The sequence below is a fragment of the Ovis canadensis genome, chromosome 1 (assembly GCF_042477335.2).
Source record: "Ovis canadensis isolate MfBH-ARS-UI-01 breed Bighorn chromosome 1, ARS-UI_OviCan_v2, whole genome shotgun sequence".
Classification (NCBI taxonomy): Eukaryota; Metazoa; Chordata; class Mammalia; order Artiodactyla; family Bovidae; genus Ovis; species Ovis canadensis.
Window position 1 is genome coordinate 280,208,197 of NC_091245.1, and position 14,895 is coordinate 280,223,091.

Below are 14,895 nucleotides of genomic sequence, written 5' to 3' on the forward strand. Positions count from 1 at the left end.
GCAGGTCAGGTGGTCTGGTAGTCCCATCTCTTTCAGAATTTTCCACAGTTTATTGTGATCCACATAGTCAAAGGCTTTGGCATAGTCAATAAAGCAGAAATTGATGTTTTTCTGGAACTCTCTTGCTTTTTCCATGATCCAGTGGGTATTGGCAATTTGATCTCTGGTTCCTCTGCCTTTTCTAAATCCAGCTTGTGCATCTGGAATTCATGGTTCACATATTGCTTAAGCCTGGCTTGGAGAATTTTGAGCATTACTTTACTAGCATGTGAGATGAGTGCAATTGTGCAGTAGTTTGAGCATTATTTGACATTACCTTTCTTTGGGATAGGAATGAAAACTGACCTTTTCCAGTCCTGTGGCCACTGCTGAGTTTTCCAAATTTGCTGGCATATTGAGTGCAGCACTTTCACAGCATCATCTTTCAGGATTTGAAACAGCTCCACTGGAATTCCATCACCTTCACTAGCTTTGTTTGTAGTGATGCTTTCTAAGGCCCACTTGACTTCACATTCCAGGATGTCTGGCTCTAGATGAGTGATCACAGCATCATGATTATCCGGGTCATGAAGATCTTTTTTGTACAGTTCTTCTGTGTATTCTTGCCATCTCTTCTTAATATCTTCTGCTTCTGTTAGGTCCATATCATTTCTGTCCTTTATCGAGCCCATCTTTGCATGAAATGCTCCCTTGGTAGCTCTAATTTTCTTGAAGAGATCTCTATTCTTTCCCATTCTGTTGTTTTCCTCTATTTCTTTGCATTGATTGCTGAAGAAGGCTTTCTTATCTCTTCTTGCTATTCTTTGGAACTCTGCATTCAGTTGCTTTTATCTTTCCTTTTCTCCTTGGCTTTTCGCTTCTCTTCTTTTCATAGCTATTTGTAATGCCTCCCCAGACAGCCATTTTGCTTTTTTGCATTTCTTTTCCATGGGGATGGTCTTGATCTCTGTCTCCTGTACAATGTCACGAACCTCATTCCATAGTTCATCAGGCACTCTATCTATCAGATCTAGGCCCTTAAATCTATTTCTCATTTCCACTGTATAATCATAAGGGATTTGATTTAGGCCATACTTGAATGGTCTAGCAGTTTTCCCTGCTTTCTTCAATTTAAGTCTGAACTTGGTAATAAGGAGTTCATGATCTGAGCCACAGTCAGCTCCTGGTCTTGTTTTTGTTGACTGTGTAGAGCTTCTCCATCTTTGGCTGCATGTATATAAGTTTCCATTTCTCTGGGATAATATCCCGGGAATATAACTGCTGGTTTTATGGATAAGTCTATAGTTAGTTGTTGTTGTTGTTCTTCAAGAAACTGCCAAACTATTTTCCAGGGTGAGTGCATCACTTTACATTTCCGCATGAGCACTATGTGAAACACTCAGGTGCTCCATTTCCTCACCTAAATTTGGTGCTGCCACTGTTTCCCACTTCAGCTCTCCTGACTGGTGTGCAGTGACATCTAGCCACACTCACAGTTTACACTCACTGTTTACACGTCCTCCATCAGTAGTGATGCTGAAGATCTCTCCATGTGAGTATTTGCCATTCTGTATCAGCTTAAGTGAAATACCTTTTCATGTGTTTTGTTCATTTTTTAACTGGATTGCCAAGTTTTCTTATTGTTGAGTTTGGGGAGTTCCTTTTGTATTCTGGAGATGAATTTCTCGTTAGATAAGTGATTTGGAAATGTTTTCTCTCAGCCTGTAATTGTGATATAAATGTGCTAATTTTGAAACTTACATGTATTATTAAAATTGAGCAATAGCCACAGCAACTGTTTTGAATCCAGATTATTAAAAGATTTGAGGTTGAGGAGGACTGTTTTGCCAGTGGAATTAGTTTAAATTACCAGCACATAGCAGTAATAAACAGCTGACCAAATGCAGTTGCATCGCATGTTTTTAAACATTTTCTATAGACAGCACTTCTCCCTGTCGCCTGTGTCTGGTTTGGATGCTCTCACTGCCCTGTCCTGGCACACCAACCCTCTGATGGATCCAGAGACTGGCAGCTTGTGTGACATTCTTAGAGGATCAAAGTCACAATAGACCTTTGCAGAGCTCAGTATACGAAAAACCATAAAATACATATCCCCGGAGTCTGCTAACAGACTACCTAAACATGTCTTCCAGCCAGTAGATTCAAAATTGTAAGTCTAAGAATCTCGAAGTTATACATTTGTGTCTTTTGGCAGATATGTTGCCCTTTGACCTTCTTCATACCTATAAATTAGTGATTATTCTGTGTTAATTATTAAGATTAGTTACATGAAATGAGGTCAGTGATGTGAAGAAACAACAAGAAAGCCTAGAACAAAATCAAAAAAGAAAGTCACCAAAAATGTTAAGTTATTGCTGGGAGGTGGTGTTATGAAAGAGAATCATTGCCTGCTTTATATTGTTACATTTCTAAATTTTGTAAAATAAGAATGTACCATTTTTTAATATTCAAGGAATAATTGTGTATATGTTATGTGATTACAATTTAGTAAAAAAATGCAGAAAAAATTTGGAAGGAAATGCATGAAATCACTGATACTGAAAACAACCAGGCATACTTATTATTTTTTAAATTTTTCTGTATTTTCAACACTTTTCATAACGGGTTTACATTGACTTCATTTTCCATTTTGGAGGGGAAATTCTGTCTTCCCCCCTCTCCAATATAAGAATAAATTGCAAAAACTGTGAAGTTTCTAATGTCATCTCATTAAATGAGTTTTCCCTTGATTACTGATTGATATTTTCTATCAAGCTAAAGATTCCTTTCTTCTATTGCTTGCTTATTACAATTTATTTTTAAAAAGGAAGCATATTCACATCTCTACAAAAGACCCAGTTTCGCTCCTTTTCATGACCTAGTGATGCTCCACTATAAATATGCACCGTGTCTTCTTTCCGTTCATCTGCTGATGGACAGCCGTGTGGGCCCCATGCCCTGGCTGTTGTGGACAGCGCCGCAGTGAACACCGGGCTGAATGTGTCCTGTTGAATTACGGCTTTCTCAGGGTATACGCCCAGGAGTGGGGTGGCTGGGTCATTTGGTAGTTCTAGCTTTAATTTTTTTTTTACGTAAATTGGGTTATTTTAATTTGTTTTAATTGGAGGAAAATTACTTTACAGTGTCATGTTGGTCTCTGCTGTGCGTGTGAGCTAAGTCGCTCCAGTCGTGTCTGACTCTCTGCAGCCCCATGCAGCCCGCCGGGTGCCTCTGTCCATGGGGCTCTCCAGGCAAGAGCACTGGAGTGAGTTGCCATGTCCTCCTGCCGGGGATCCTCCCGACCCAGGGATCGAACCCACGCCTCTTAGGTCTCCTTCATTGGCAGGAAGGTTCTTTACCACTAGCGCCTCCTGGGAAGCCCAATTTCTGCTGTACAACCATGCAAATCAGCCATAATTTCACACATATCACCTCCTGGTTTTAGTTTTTAAAGAAACCTCTACATTGCTCTCCATAGTAGCTGTTTCAACTTACATTCCCACCAACAGGGCAAGAGGGCTCCTTTGCTCCACACGCTCTCCAGCATTTATTGTTGGCAGATTTTATATATATATATATATATATATATATATATATAGAGAGAGAGAGAGAGAGAGAGATTATATATATATATAAATATATATATATATATGGAGAGAGAGAGAGAGAGAGAGAGTTATGTTTAAAAAACATTTACTGAGATATTAACATGGATTTTCTTCTTTATAAATCTACTAAATTATATAATGATTTCCTAAAGTGAAGCCATCTTTGGCGTGAGTCCCAAATAAGCATGGTGTGTTTTCTCTTAATACACTTCCACACTCAGTTTACTAATGTGCTGTTCAGGATTTTGCGTGCATATTCAATGTGGTATATGGTCATCTTTTTGTATTATACTCACCTAGTTTTGGTATCACTGTTTTCTGGGCTTGTAGATTGAATTCAGAAATTTTCAGACTTCTTTGTTCTCTGAAGCTTTAAAAGAATTTTTTATTCCTTTTGGGCTTGATGACATTGACCTTTAAAACCGCCTGGTGAGCAGGGGTGACAAGCAGTATGGAAGAGAAGGCCGCTTTATCTACTTGTCCCACAGTTGTTGATCTAGTCAAGGCTTTTACCACTTTGGGGACATATTTTGGTAATTACCCACCCCAAAGTTTTCATTTAATCTAGAAAACTATTTGATAGATTTTTGCACAAAGGAATCTCATCACTTTAAAAGTCTTCTAAATTTATGGTCCTCTTAAAACTCTAACACTGTTGGTGTTGTCTCTATCTTGCCCTGGAACACAACTGCCAAAAGGGTTTAATTATTTTATCTTCTTTTGCATTTATTGATCATACATTTTCTGAACTTGTGTGTGTGTGTGTGATCTTAATTCCCCACCTGGAGATTGAACCTGGACCCACAACAGTGGAAACGCCGAGTCCTCACCACTGGACTCTCAGGGGTTTCCCTAGCTTTGCTTTCTGCTTCTGTAGCTCTTTCCTGTGTGTGTCCTTCTAGCTTACCCCGACTTGGTTTTCCCTTGCAGAGTCATAGCTGTGGAAGTGACCGTGCAGGCTTACTCTGTGTCTGGGAGGCTCTTGCACGTCCAGCTGTGAACCGCAGGGCACAGGGCTCTTGCGTGTGAACCGCGGGGCACGTGGCTGCCTGGCTGGAGACTGTGTCCCCAGTCTTGTCTGCAGCTCAGTGCGGCCGACACGCTGCGAGGAAAAGCGCTGCCTCCAGGTTCTGCTTCTCCTTTTCTTCCCGATCTCTGTGTCTCAGCCCTCCAGGAATAAGTTTTTCCCCGTCAGCAAGCTCCTTTCTGGCCAAGACTCTCATCTGCTTTACTTGCTCTCAGAGATGTTCTGCCCTCTGCTCCATCTTATCAGCAACTCTTCCACCTTCGGATTTTAACCCTGAGTCATTCAGCAACTGATGGGTCACCCCCAGTCCCACCCCTAATGGAAGAATCTGTCCAGATCTCACTGTTAAAGCGTCCATCACTACTTTAGTCTTTTGTTGTGAGATAGTTTTACATTCAAAATATATACATTATATAACTTTAAAATATTATTTTTTAAAAACCCATACTCTCCAAATCCAGTTTACAAAATGGAATTTCACTGCTTCCGTTTCGTGAGCCGCACGGGGACCCAGCTGAAGACCCTGCTTTCCAGCCTCTTGGCAGTCTGCCCTGTGCGTGGGGCCACGGGTGGCTTTGCGATGTACACGGTTCCCCGGGTGACATGCTCCTCCCTTTCACATGTGTCTGCTCAGCCGCTCAGTCATGTCTGGCTTCGGGGCCCCATGGACTGTAGCCCTCCAGGCTCCTCTGCCTGTGGAATTTCCCAGGATTTCCAGAATTTTCCAGAGAAAGTTTGACTATGCAGGACATAAAGTCTGGGTTAAACCCCAAAATTAATATATTGATAAGCCGGACCACATAAAATTGTAAATTTTTATGCTACATGAATATAAAATCCAAGGTCAAGCAGCAAAATGGAAACAATGTCAGCAGCATATGCGACAAGAAAATGGTGACTAAGACACAAAAGCTCCTAAAAATAGACAGAAAAGAGCCAAGCTAACTTCAAACTGGCAGAGATAACTTGAAGAGATTTCATAGAAATAAATGCAAATGGACAATAAACATACACCTGCAGCTTACTCACCTTCATCATTTTAAAAATGCCGCTCCAAACAGCTTCACACATTTCTTGACTGTTCCCGAGAATACTCCAGCGCTGCGCCACCTCCTCTCCAGGGGTCTCCCCGACCCTGCGCCTGAACCTGGGTCTCGTGCGTCTCCTAATTGGCAGGCAGACTCTATACCTCTAGCTCCGCCAGGGAAGCGATCGTGCACGTTTGTGAATACTATAAAAACGTTGCCATGCCCTCAGTCCTCGTCTGCTTTTGTACCTGACATTACGATTGTGAGATACTCCTGTGCTAACAGGCAGGCACTATTTCCTTCATGTTCCGTTTATCCAAAGCCTAGTTTAATGGAATCTTAGCATCCTATGTGGTGACTGTATCAGCATGCATGCATTTTTCTGTTTATGGACATTCGGCTTATTTCTAGTTATGTACATGAACACACGTGTGTATTTCACATGCATATCTCATGTGTTTGTATGTTCATGAAAGTTATGGACATGGCTGACAGGACTGTTTTGTGTGTATCGAGTGGAACTGAAAGTGTTAGTCATTCAGTCACGGCCCCCTCTTTGCCATCCCATGGACGGTAGCCCGCTGGGTTCCTCTGTCCATGGAATTCTCCAGGTAAGAGCACCGGAGTGGGTAGCTATTCCCGCTATATATGGATGCAGGGCTTCCCAGACGGTGCTAGTGGTGGAGAACAGGCCTGCCGGTGCAGGAGACGTAAGAGACGCAGGCTCAGTCCCTGGGTCAGGAAGACCCCCTGGAGAAGGTCACGGCAGCCCACTCCAGTGTTCTTGCCTGGAGAATCCCATGAACAGGCTACAGTCCATACGGCTGCAAAGAGTTGGACACAACGGAAGGGATTTCACACACACACACCCACACACACACACACATATTTTTTAATGAGTTGTTTCCTACTCTGTTTATGATGTTTTCTCATTCAGGAGCTACCAATCCGGAAATTCAGTCCTTTGCTTGGGAGATTTTAGATCACCTATGTGGAATGATCTTTCAATCCCACTCTTGAAGACACTTAAATTGTGAACAAAACTTTTCAAGGAAACCTTTTTTCTTTCTTCTGCTTAGAGCCAACACCAAGACATATTTCTCTGACATTTCCCTTTGAGGGGTTCTCTTTTAGGACTATAAAATCGCTTTTGTTTGATTTGGAAAATCTCACCAATAATTAAACGTCTCCATGGAGATGGGATTTGGCTTGCTGGCTGTCACAGATCTCTAATCTGGCCCACTTGTAGTCAGCGCTGTAACCGCACTGGCGGCGCGATGCCGACTGAGGGTGCACGAGGAGCCCACTGCGTTTCCAAGTGCATTCCTATAGATGTTACTGTGAAACTCGGGCCGGCATCCAATTTAAGTATACTTAAAGTTGCACCCTGATGAATTAATAATCACATTTTCAGATGCAGTTTATGAGAGTTCTATGCAGATCAAAAAAAAAATGAACACGTGAAGACGCAATCTTAACTTTTAGTAGTACAATGAAATGGGCTTTGTTCACTGGCACTTTGAAAAGAAGGGAACCCCTTTTGATCTTCTGCGTCGTGTTTTGTTAATCTGTTTTTATTGATTCATGTCTATAGTGATACATCATTGCATTTTAATATACCCTCAAAGTTTGAAGCAAAAAATGAGCAATGAAAAAACATGTAACATCAGATTAGACTTTTGCAATGAATAAAACATCTTATTTTCCAGTCATTGAAAGCATCCCAGTGTGGCCTGAGAATGGAGGTCATTAAAGGCCTTGAAACTCCTAGAGATCAGAGTCAGAGGGCTGTGACTATGGCACGCGTTCACTGTGGGCCACTTCATACCGACCAGCACTTGAATAAGGACTTAATTCACTGGCGGACCCGGGCGGCATGTGAAGTAGAGACTTTAGACCAATCTGGCTTCACAGACTGGCCCTTCCCTGAGTAGCCATGTGGTCACCATCAGCCTTCCAGTACTCTCCTCTGTGAATGGAGGGTAATAATGCTTATCTCACTGAGGATGAGAATTAATTGAAATTTATTTATACTGAGGCTCTAGAATAAGCCCTGGCACGCAGGCCATCAATAATAGTTAGATGACTTCCTCAGTGTAGCAATGAAACCAAGTCATTTTTTTTTCCCAAATAAGTTTTATGAAGAGAAATCAGACAGCCTTCCAAGCACTACAGAGATTTGATGATTTATAATTATCCTCAGTTCAGTTCAGTCACTCAGTCGTGTCTGACTCTTTGCAACCCCATGGACTGCAGCACACCAGGCCTCCCTGTCCATCACAAACTCCTGTAGTTTACTTAAACTCATGTCCATCGAGTCGGTGATGCCATCCAACCATCTCATCCTCTGTCGTCCCCTTCTCCTGCCCTCAATCTTTCCCAGCATCTGGGTCTTTTCCAGTGAGTCAGTTCTTCACATCAGGTGGCCAAAGTATTGGAGCTTCAGCTTCAACATCAGTCCTTCCAATGAATATTCAGGACTGATTTCCTTTTATGGACTGATTGGATCTCCTTGCAGTCCAAGGGACTCTCAAGGGTCTTCTCCAACAACACAGTTCAAAAGCATCAATTCTTCGGCGTTCAGATTTTTTTATGGTTCAACTCTCACATCCATACCTGACTACTGGAAAAACCATAGCTATGACAATTATTGTCATATATATACAATTTATATAGCATGAAATTGTATCTTCACCAACTGACCAAATAAAGACTAAATGTTTCTTTAAGTCATACAATCAACTTTTTATTTCTCTTGAGCAGTAGACCTTTGGAAAGAAAATAAAATAGCTGGATACTTACCTAATTTTACTAAAATATAATCCAATTGAATTCAAGATTTAAATGTTAAAATTTTTAAAAAGACAAACATGTTGGAAGAAATTATTTAATTTTTTTTAAATAATTTTTGCTTCCTTTTTTAATTTTTGAGTGAAGACAGTTTGACTATGCAGGACATAAAGCCTAGACACCACAAATTCATGTACTGATAAGCCTGGCAACATAAGATTGTGAAATTTTTATACTACATAATAAAATCCAAGGTCAAGTAACAAAATGGGAGCATTGTCAGCAGCATATGTGACAAGAAAATGATGACTAAGATACAAAAGCTCTTAAAAATAGATAGAAAAGAGCCAGGTTAATTTCAAAACTGGCGAAAATAATGTGAAGAGACTTCATAAAAATAAATGCAAATGGACAATAAATATATACCTGAAACTTATTCACGTTCATCATTTTAAAAATGCAAGTCCAAACAATTTTATGGCATTTTCAGCTATCAAAATATCAGGCTGCTGCTGCCGCTGCAGCTAAGTCACTTCAGTCGTGTCTGACTCTGTGACCCCATAGACGGCAGCCCACCAGGCTCCCCCGTCCCTGGGATTCTCCAGGCAAGAATGCTGGAGTGGGTTGACATTTCCTTCTCCAATGCCTGAAAGCGAAAAGTGAAAGGGAAGTCGTTCAGTCATGTCCGACTCTTCGCGACCCCATGAACAGCAGCCTACCAGGCTCCTCTGTCCATGGGGTTTTCCAGGCAAGAGTACTGGAGTGGGGTGCCATCGCCTTCTCCGCAAAATATCAGGCAAAACTCATTTTATATATTTCATAATTTTGATGTGTGTGGTGAAGCAGACACATCTACTCAGCATTGCTGGGAGTATAAGTTGCTGGAATTAAATTTGGAATATGCATACCAAAATTTAAAATCTGCAGAGCCACTGTTAGCAATTTATTTACTGAATACCTTAGCACATCAATGCACAGTGCTATGCATGTAAGAATTTTCTTTGCAGATTATCTACACAGATTTTTTTTTAATGCTGGATAAATCTACATGTTCATGATAGGGAAATAGTAAAGAAAATAACACTAATTATACCTTTATCATGGCCCACTTTTAGCTCTAGAAAAGGACAAACTCTAATGTGCACATTAGAAATGATTTGCATTATTTTGACGGGGAAAAGTAATATGCAAATAGTTTTATTGTAAATTTCCATTTATGCAAGAATAAATATGAATGTGGTGATATAGCACACAATCGGATATTTTTCTGGGAAAAAAAATGAGAAAAAAATGTTGAAAGTCAAATTAGGGATAGCAATGTGAAACAGCAGGCAGGAAGGGGCAGGGCTTTTTATTTAGTGCTTTCCTGAACTATTTGACAGTTTCTCTGTGCTCTCATATGTTTTGCTTTCGTTGAAACAATGATGTTAGCATGGAGATAAAAATATATAAATTGTAAAGAACTAAAATTAAACGTCGTTAGAAGGTGGCAGATAATTTGGGGTGTTGAAAACCATGTACTGTGTGCTCTTGAGAAGGGACTGCCAAAATGACATTCTTGGGGTCAAATGATACATTCATTGGTGCTTAATGAGTTTTATTTCCCCCAGACAAAGCCAAAGGACGATCCAAAGCTGGAGCCCACTTCGATTCAGCCAGGAGACGAAGCAGAGCGGTCCTTTATCACATCTCTGGCCACCTGCAAAGAAGAGAAAAGAACAAGCTGAAAATAAGCAATGTAGGTGGTATGTGTGTACACTGTGAACGCGAGCTCTCCCCTTGGTGGCAACGTTTGATTCACTAAAGAAAGGTTCCAATTACTCATTTATTGACTTTCCCAGATTTTTTCCACTTTGACTTGCACTTTCCTATAAAGAACAAACTGGGAAAGGTCAGCAGTCACAAGGCATCTCCATAATAAACATGATTAATCATAGTGTTATCACAGCCTAGAATATTACTCCAGTCAGTACAATATGGTGCTGGAGGGACTGCAAATGAGGCTGGTCGCATTTTATGAAGAAGTTATATTACACATTCATCGTTTGTTGGTTAAAATTTCTCAAATTTAATTTTCACTCCATCTGTTTTGCACTTTATCTAATTTCACTGAATGCTTTCATCCAAGGGAGCCATGAACAGATCAGTCATTACTCCATTTAGAAATTTACATTTTATGCAACACAGAATTGGGAATTTCACACCTAAGAGCATTGGATTGGAAATGACATGCCATATACCTTATAGTTGTTTATTTTTTTTTGTAAGTTAACTTTTAGTAAATCATAGTAGGGCAACTTTCTGAAACCTGGTGGTCATCTGGCGAAAGCCACAGCAAATAACTGTGCTTATAAAAGGTTACTCCGCAGAGTTGTAAGTGGCCCATGTCCCGCAGGATTTGCCAGTTAATTTCATCATAGGTTCCTAGGACAAAGAGAATTCACTAGAAATCCAGAACTATACCTGCTTGATTGTAGATACTCAAAGGTGATTTTTCAAATCATGGTAATATCATTAATCTACATGGTAAAATCTCCAGAACATACAACTTTGGGGATATGCCTGACTATGGGGGTCAGACATCAAGACTCAGCGTCTGACTTGCCAGTGACTTTAGAAAAATCATGTGAACAACCAGAGCTAGTTTGGAATTGACCTCAGATGCTTAGGTTCTGGGAGTGAGGGACACAGGAGCTTCTTTGGCATCTCAGTTTACATGGAGAACTCAAAACTATCTAATCTGATGTGCACACAGTTTGCTAAAACAGTCTTGCATCAGAGGCACAAAGTATCCTCTTGTCTGAGTTTCATGAACAGAGATTCCGGGGTGGCGTGCCATCCAACATGAAGGGCTGCAGAGCCGGCTCTGCCTCAGAGCAGTTCTCTCTGGAAGCCAAACCGTTTCCACCCATTTGTGCTCCAGGACCATCACCCATGCTGGTGTTGATCTGGAGGTACTGCTGTTAAGAGTCACGCTCCGTTTAGTTTGTCTTGGCTGAATGTAAAGATTCTCTAGGGAGACCTGTATGTCACATGGATTTCCTGAGAATCCAGGGATACACCTGAGACAGGGCTCACCACTAGATCATGAATCCTTCTCCTGGTTCCTTGTTACACCCGCTTCCATTCACCAAGTCCGCCTTAGTGACAGCATAGGAAGAAACAAATGTAACCACACCTGGCCTTTATTCTATGCAAACCAGCCAGCAAAGCACCTGAACAAATATTAGCCTGAGACTCTGAGATGCTGAAAGAAGACACTCTACTAGCCTTTAGTCCAGAGTCACTTAAATGTACCAAGTCTTAGTGAGCTTAAAAATGCATTCACAGAACGTGCTGTTCTTCCCCTTCTGATTCAACAAAGTACCGAACAGCACTTAAAAATCTTATTTAAAAAATCATAACTCCCACTAATTGGCTAATTTGCTAAATTGCATTTATTTAAGAATTACACACATCAGGATGGAGCATTAAAATACTACATGGTAATGAAGGGTGTCTAGTCAACATGGAGACTCTGGCAGTGCAAGTGGTACAGAATTTCTGAAAAGGAAATGTGAGGCAGGACGAGCCCTGTTCACCATCGTATTTCAAGGAGAGCAGAGCCAGAAGGCTGAAAGACGGCAGAGAGACTAGAGACGGGAAACAATGGCCCAGTTTATTGGCTAAACATCAGTCTTCTGGAAATTCTGAATATATTAACATTCAAGTGACCAAAAGAAAGATTTCTTAATATTTTTGTAGGTCTTTGCTATTTACAAATCCCCTTTGCTATTATCATATTATTTGATTCTTACAGCAAGCCGGTACTAGATATGATTTTTATTAGTTCCATTTTAATGATGGAAAAGAACAACTTAGTTGAAATATCAGAAGCGGAACCAGCAGAGGTGGGACGCAACCAGGAGTCCCCTGACCCTAACCCTTCCCCACATCTTCTCTGATACAGTTCTGGGCAATAACAATATGTGATTCAGCTTGGAACAAATTAGCTCATCCGGCCATTAGCAAGCTCTGAGAATCGCATTATTACTAATGCCCTTCAGTCCTGGCTCTAACTTTGGAAACAGCTTTTAATTTCTGGTTTCCTTGACTGGTTATTCTATTCAGTGACATTGGGATGATGCAAGTGCCTTCAACTCAAAAGATGCCATGGCAGGCTTGAGAGCTTGAAAGGACAGTGCTGTCGATGCCCAAATATGACCGACGGGGCTCTGGGCTGGTCGTCATGGAAGGCATATGCTACCCTGCAATCACCCAGCGTGATCACTGTAGAGACATTTTCCCATCCCTTTGTTTATTCAGAAGTTGATTTCAAAGACATGTTGCAGAAATACTTTATGGAATAGTTAGCCTTGATGAGGTTTCGGCCTGAAGCACTGTAATTTAATAATACATCCTCGAAGAGTCGGGGGCGGTCGAGCATGCCGGCACTCCCTGCGGCGTGTGGGATCTTAGTTCCCCGAGCAGGGATCAAACCCTGGGCCCGCTCTAGTGGAAGCACGGAGTCTTAACCGCTGGGTCTGCAGAGAAGTCCTGCTGGCCCAGTTTTTGCCTGTGGCAGCATAGACGATTGAGACGGACCTGCTCCCGTCCTTTCTGCAGCGACCCCAGTTATGCCACTTCCGCAGCAACACAGCAGGTAGCGCCTTCTCTTAGTCAACATGTCGTCAGTCATAAGAAAGATGGTGGTGCCCTACAACCGATTTTTGTTAGTGGAAGGTAGAGCACCCTGGCCCCTGGTAAAGACTTGGCCTGCAGTGCAGGAGACCCTGGTTCAATTTCTGGGTCAGGAAGATCCACTGGAGAAGGGGTAGGCTACCCACACCGGTGTTCTCGAGCTTCCCTGGTGGCTCAGCTGGTAAAGAATCTGCCTGCAATGCAGGATCCCTGGGTCGGGAAGATCCCCTGGAGGAGGGCATTGCAACTCACTCCAGAATTCTTGCCTGGAGAATCTTATGGACAGAGGAGCGTGGTGGGCTGTTGTCCATGGGGTCATGGAGAGTCAGGCATGACTAAGCAACTAAGCATAGCAGAGGGTAAACAACTCAAACACCATTTCTACTAAAGAATATGATCCAAATTCATAAGTGATAACTGCAATTGAGCATAGTTGGTTGCATTATTCTGTAGGCAAACTTCATATATTTCAGGGTTATAAATATGCCTTTTTCTCCGTACTTGCTAAACGCACACTTTCCAATTGTAAGAAATTTCTTCCATTCCAAAGGTTTTTGATAAAGCTTTATAAATAGAGTAGTGAGAGGAGAAGGATGTCTCTTTTTTGCACTCCTTTTTTCAATCTTGAGTGTGTCAAGATGTATGTAGAATTTGAATGAGAAACCTTTTAAACTTTAAGTCTAAGCTGAGATGCATTAGATTCTCAGTATCTTTTAAAATACTTTAATGTATTTTGAGTAGCCTATAAAAATGAAGTGGTGTGATTTATTCTCTGATTTTTGGAGATAACCATCACATTGCTGACCTTTGCAACAGCACCACTAATGCTTCATATAGTGCACATACTTCAAACGAAAAAATATTTTCCTTCTTGAGTTTTCACAGCCTTCACTCCCGGAGCTGGCTTCTCTCTGAAACAAAGTCAGAATTTCATTTCTATAACACGATAGAAGAAGACTTATTTGGATGAAGACTGAGATATTCTTCCATGGCTTTTGGTGATGTGTTATTATGGCAAATATTTGGGGAAAAAATCATATTGGACTCTGTCCCGTTCTATCGTAAATACAAGTGCTTATCAGCTTTGAGACTCTAAGTCTGCAACGGCCCCTAAGTCTCTCTTTTCCTCACCTGCATCAGCTCTGATGAGAAGCCCGGCAGGTGCTACTTCCTTCTTCCTCTCTGAATTCTATGGCTTAATCTGCCTTTGGAACTAGTTCCCAAAGCCAAAGAATGAAGCGAAGGAGGCAGGCCCAGTCAGGGGGCTGAGTGGAGCAGAGACACAGTGGCAGAGGGGCAGGAAAGAACCGTCAGGAAGGAGGGACGCAAATCCCCCCTCAGACCCCGGGTTTCTGAAGTGCCCAGGTGGGTGGAGTGGGACCATTACCCGGAAGTAGAAGCTTGTGTTGTAAGCGCCTGCCAAGGAGAGACGCAAGACAGAGGCAGCTTTCGTATTAAGGGAGCAGGAGTGTTTGGCCTCCAGAGAGTCACCGTGAAAGAGCCCATGCTCCTGACTGCTCTGAATCTTTCTTGAATCACCAGGTACTTTAGGGACCCCTGAACATGTCGTCTTAATTTGCTCTTCCCTCAATGCCTGAGAGAAAAACACACTGCACCCTGCAAGCGACATACACGTCAGAGCTTCTAACTGTTCGTTCAATGTAACTTTCAATTTTAAGTTTCCATTACCTGGCTTGTAATTCTCATTAACTGAGGTCAAAGCAAGGTGCGCAAGTATCTGGTCATGGACTGTCAAATTTCCCCACGCCCTATTGTTCGGCCT

The 14,895-nt window shown here is 41.7% G+C and overlaps 1 protein-coding gene across 1 annotated transcript in view; it reads left to right on the forward strand.

Annotated features, from left to right (window-relative positions):
• The window catches only part of KCNH8 (potassium voltage-gated channel subfamily H member 8), a 462,629-nt gene that overhangs the window by 237,083 nt on the left and 210,651 nt on the right, over positions 1 to 14,895 (forward strand). The window contains exon 4 of the mRNA XM_069582447.1: positions 10,043 to 10,170. Coding sequence (XP_069438548.1) covers positions 10,043 to 10,170 — 128 coding nt within the window. The remainder of the gene's footprint in view (positions 1 to 10,042; positions 10,171 to 14,895) is intronic.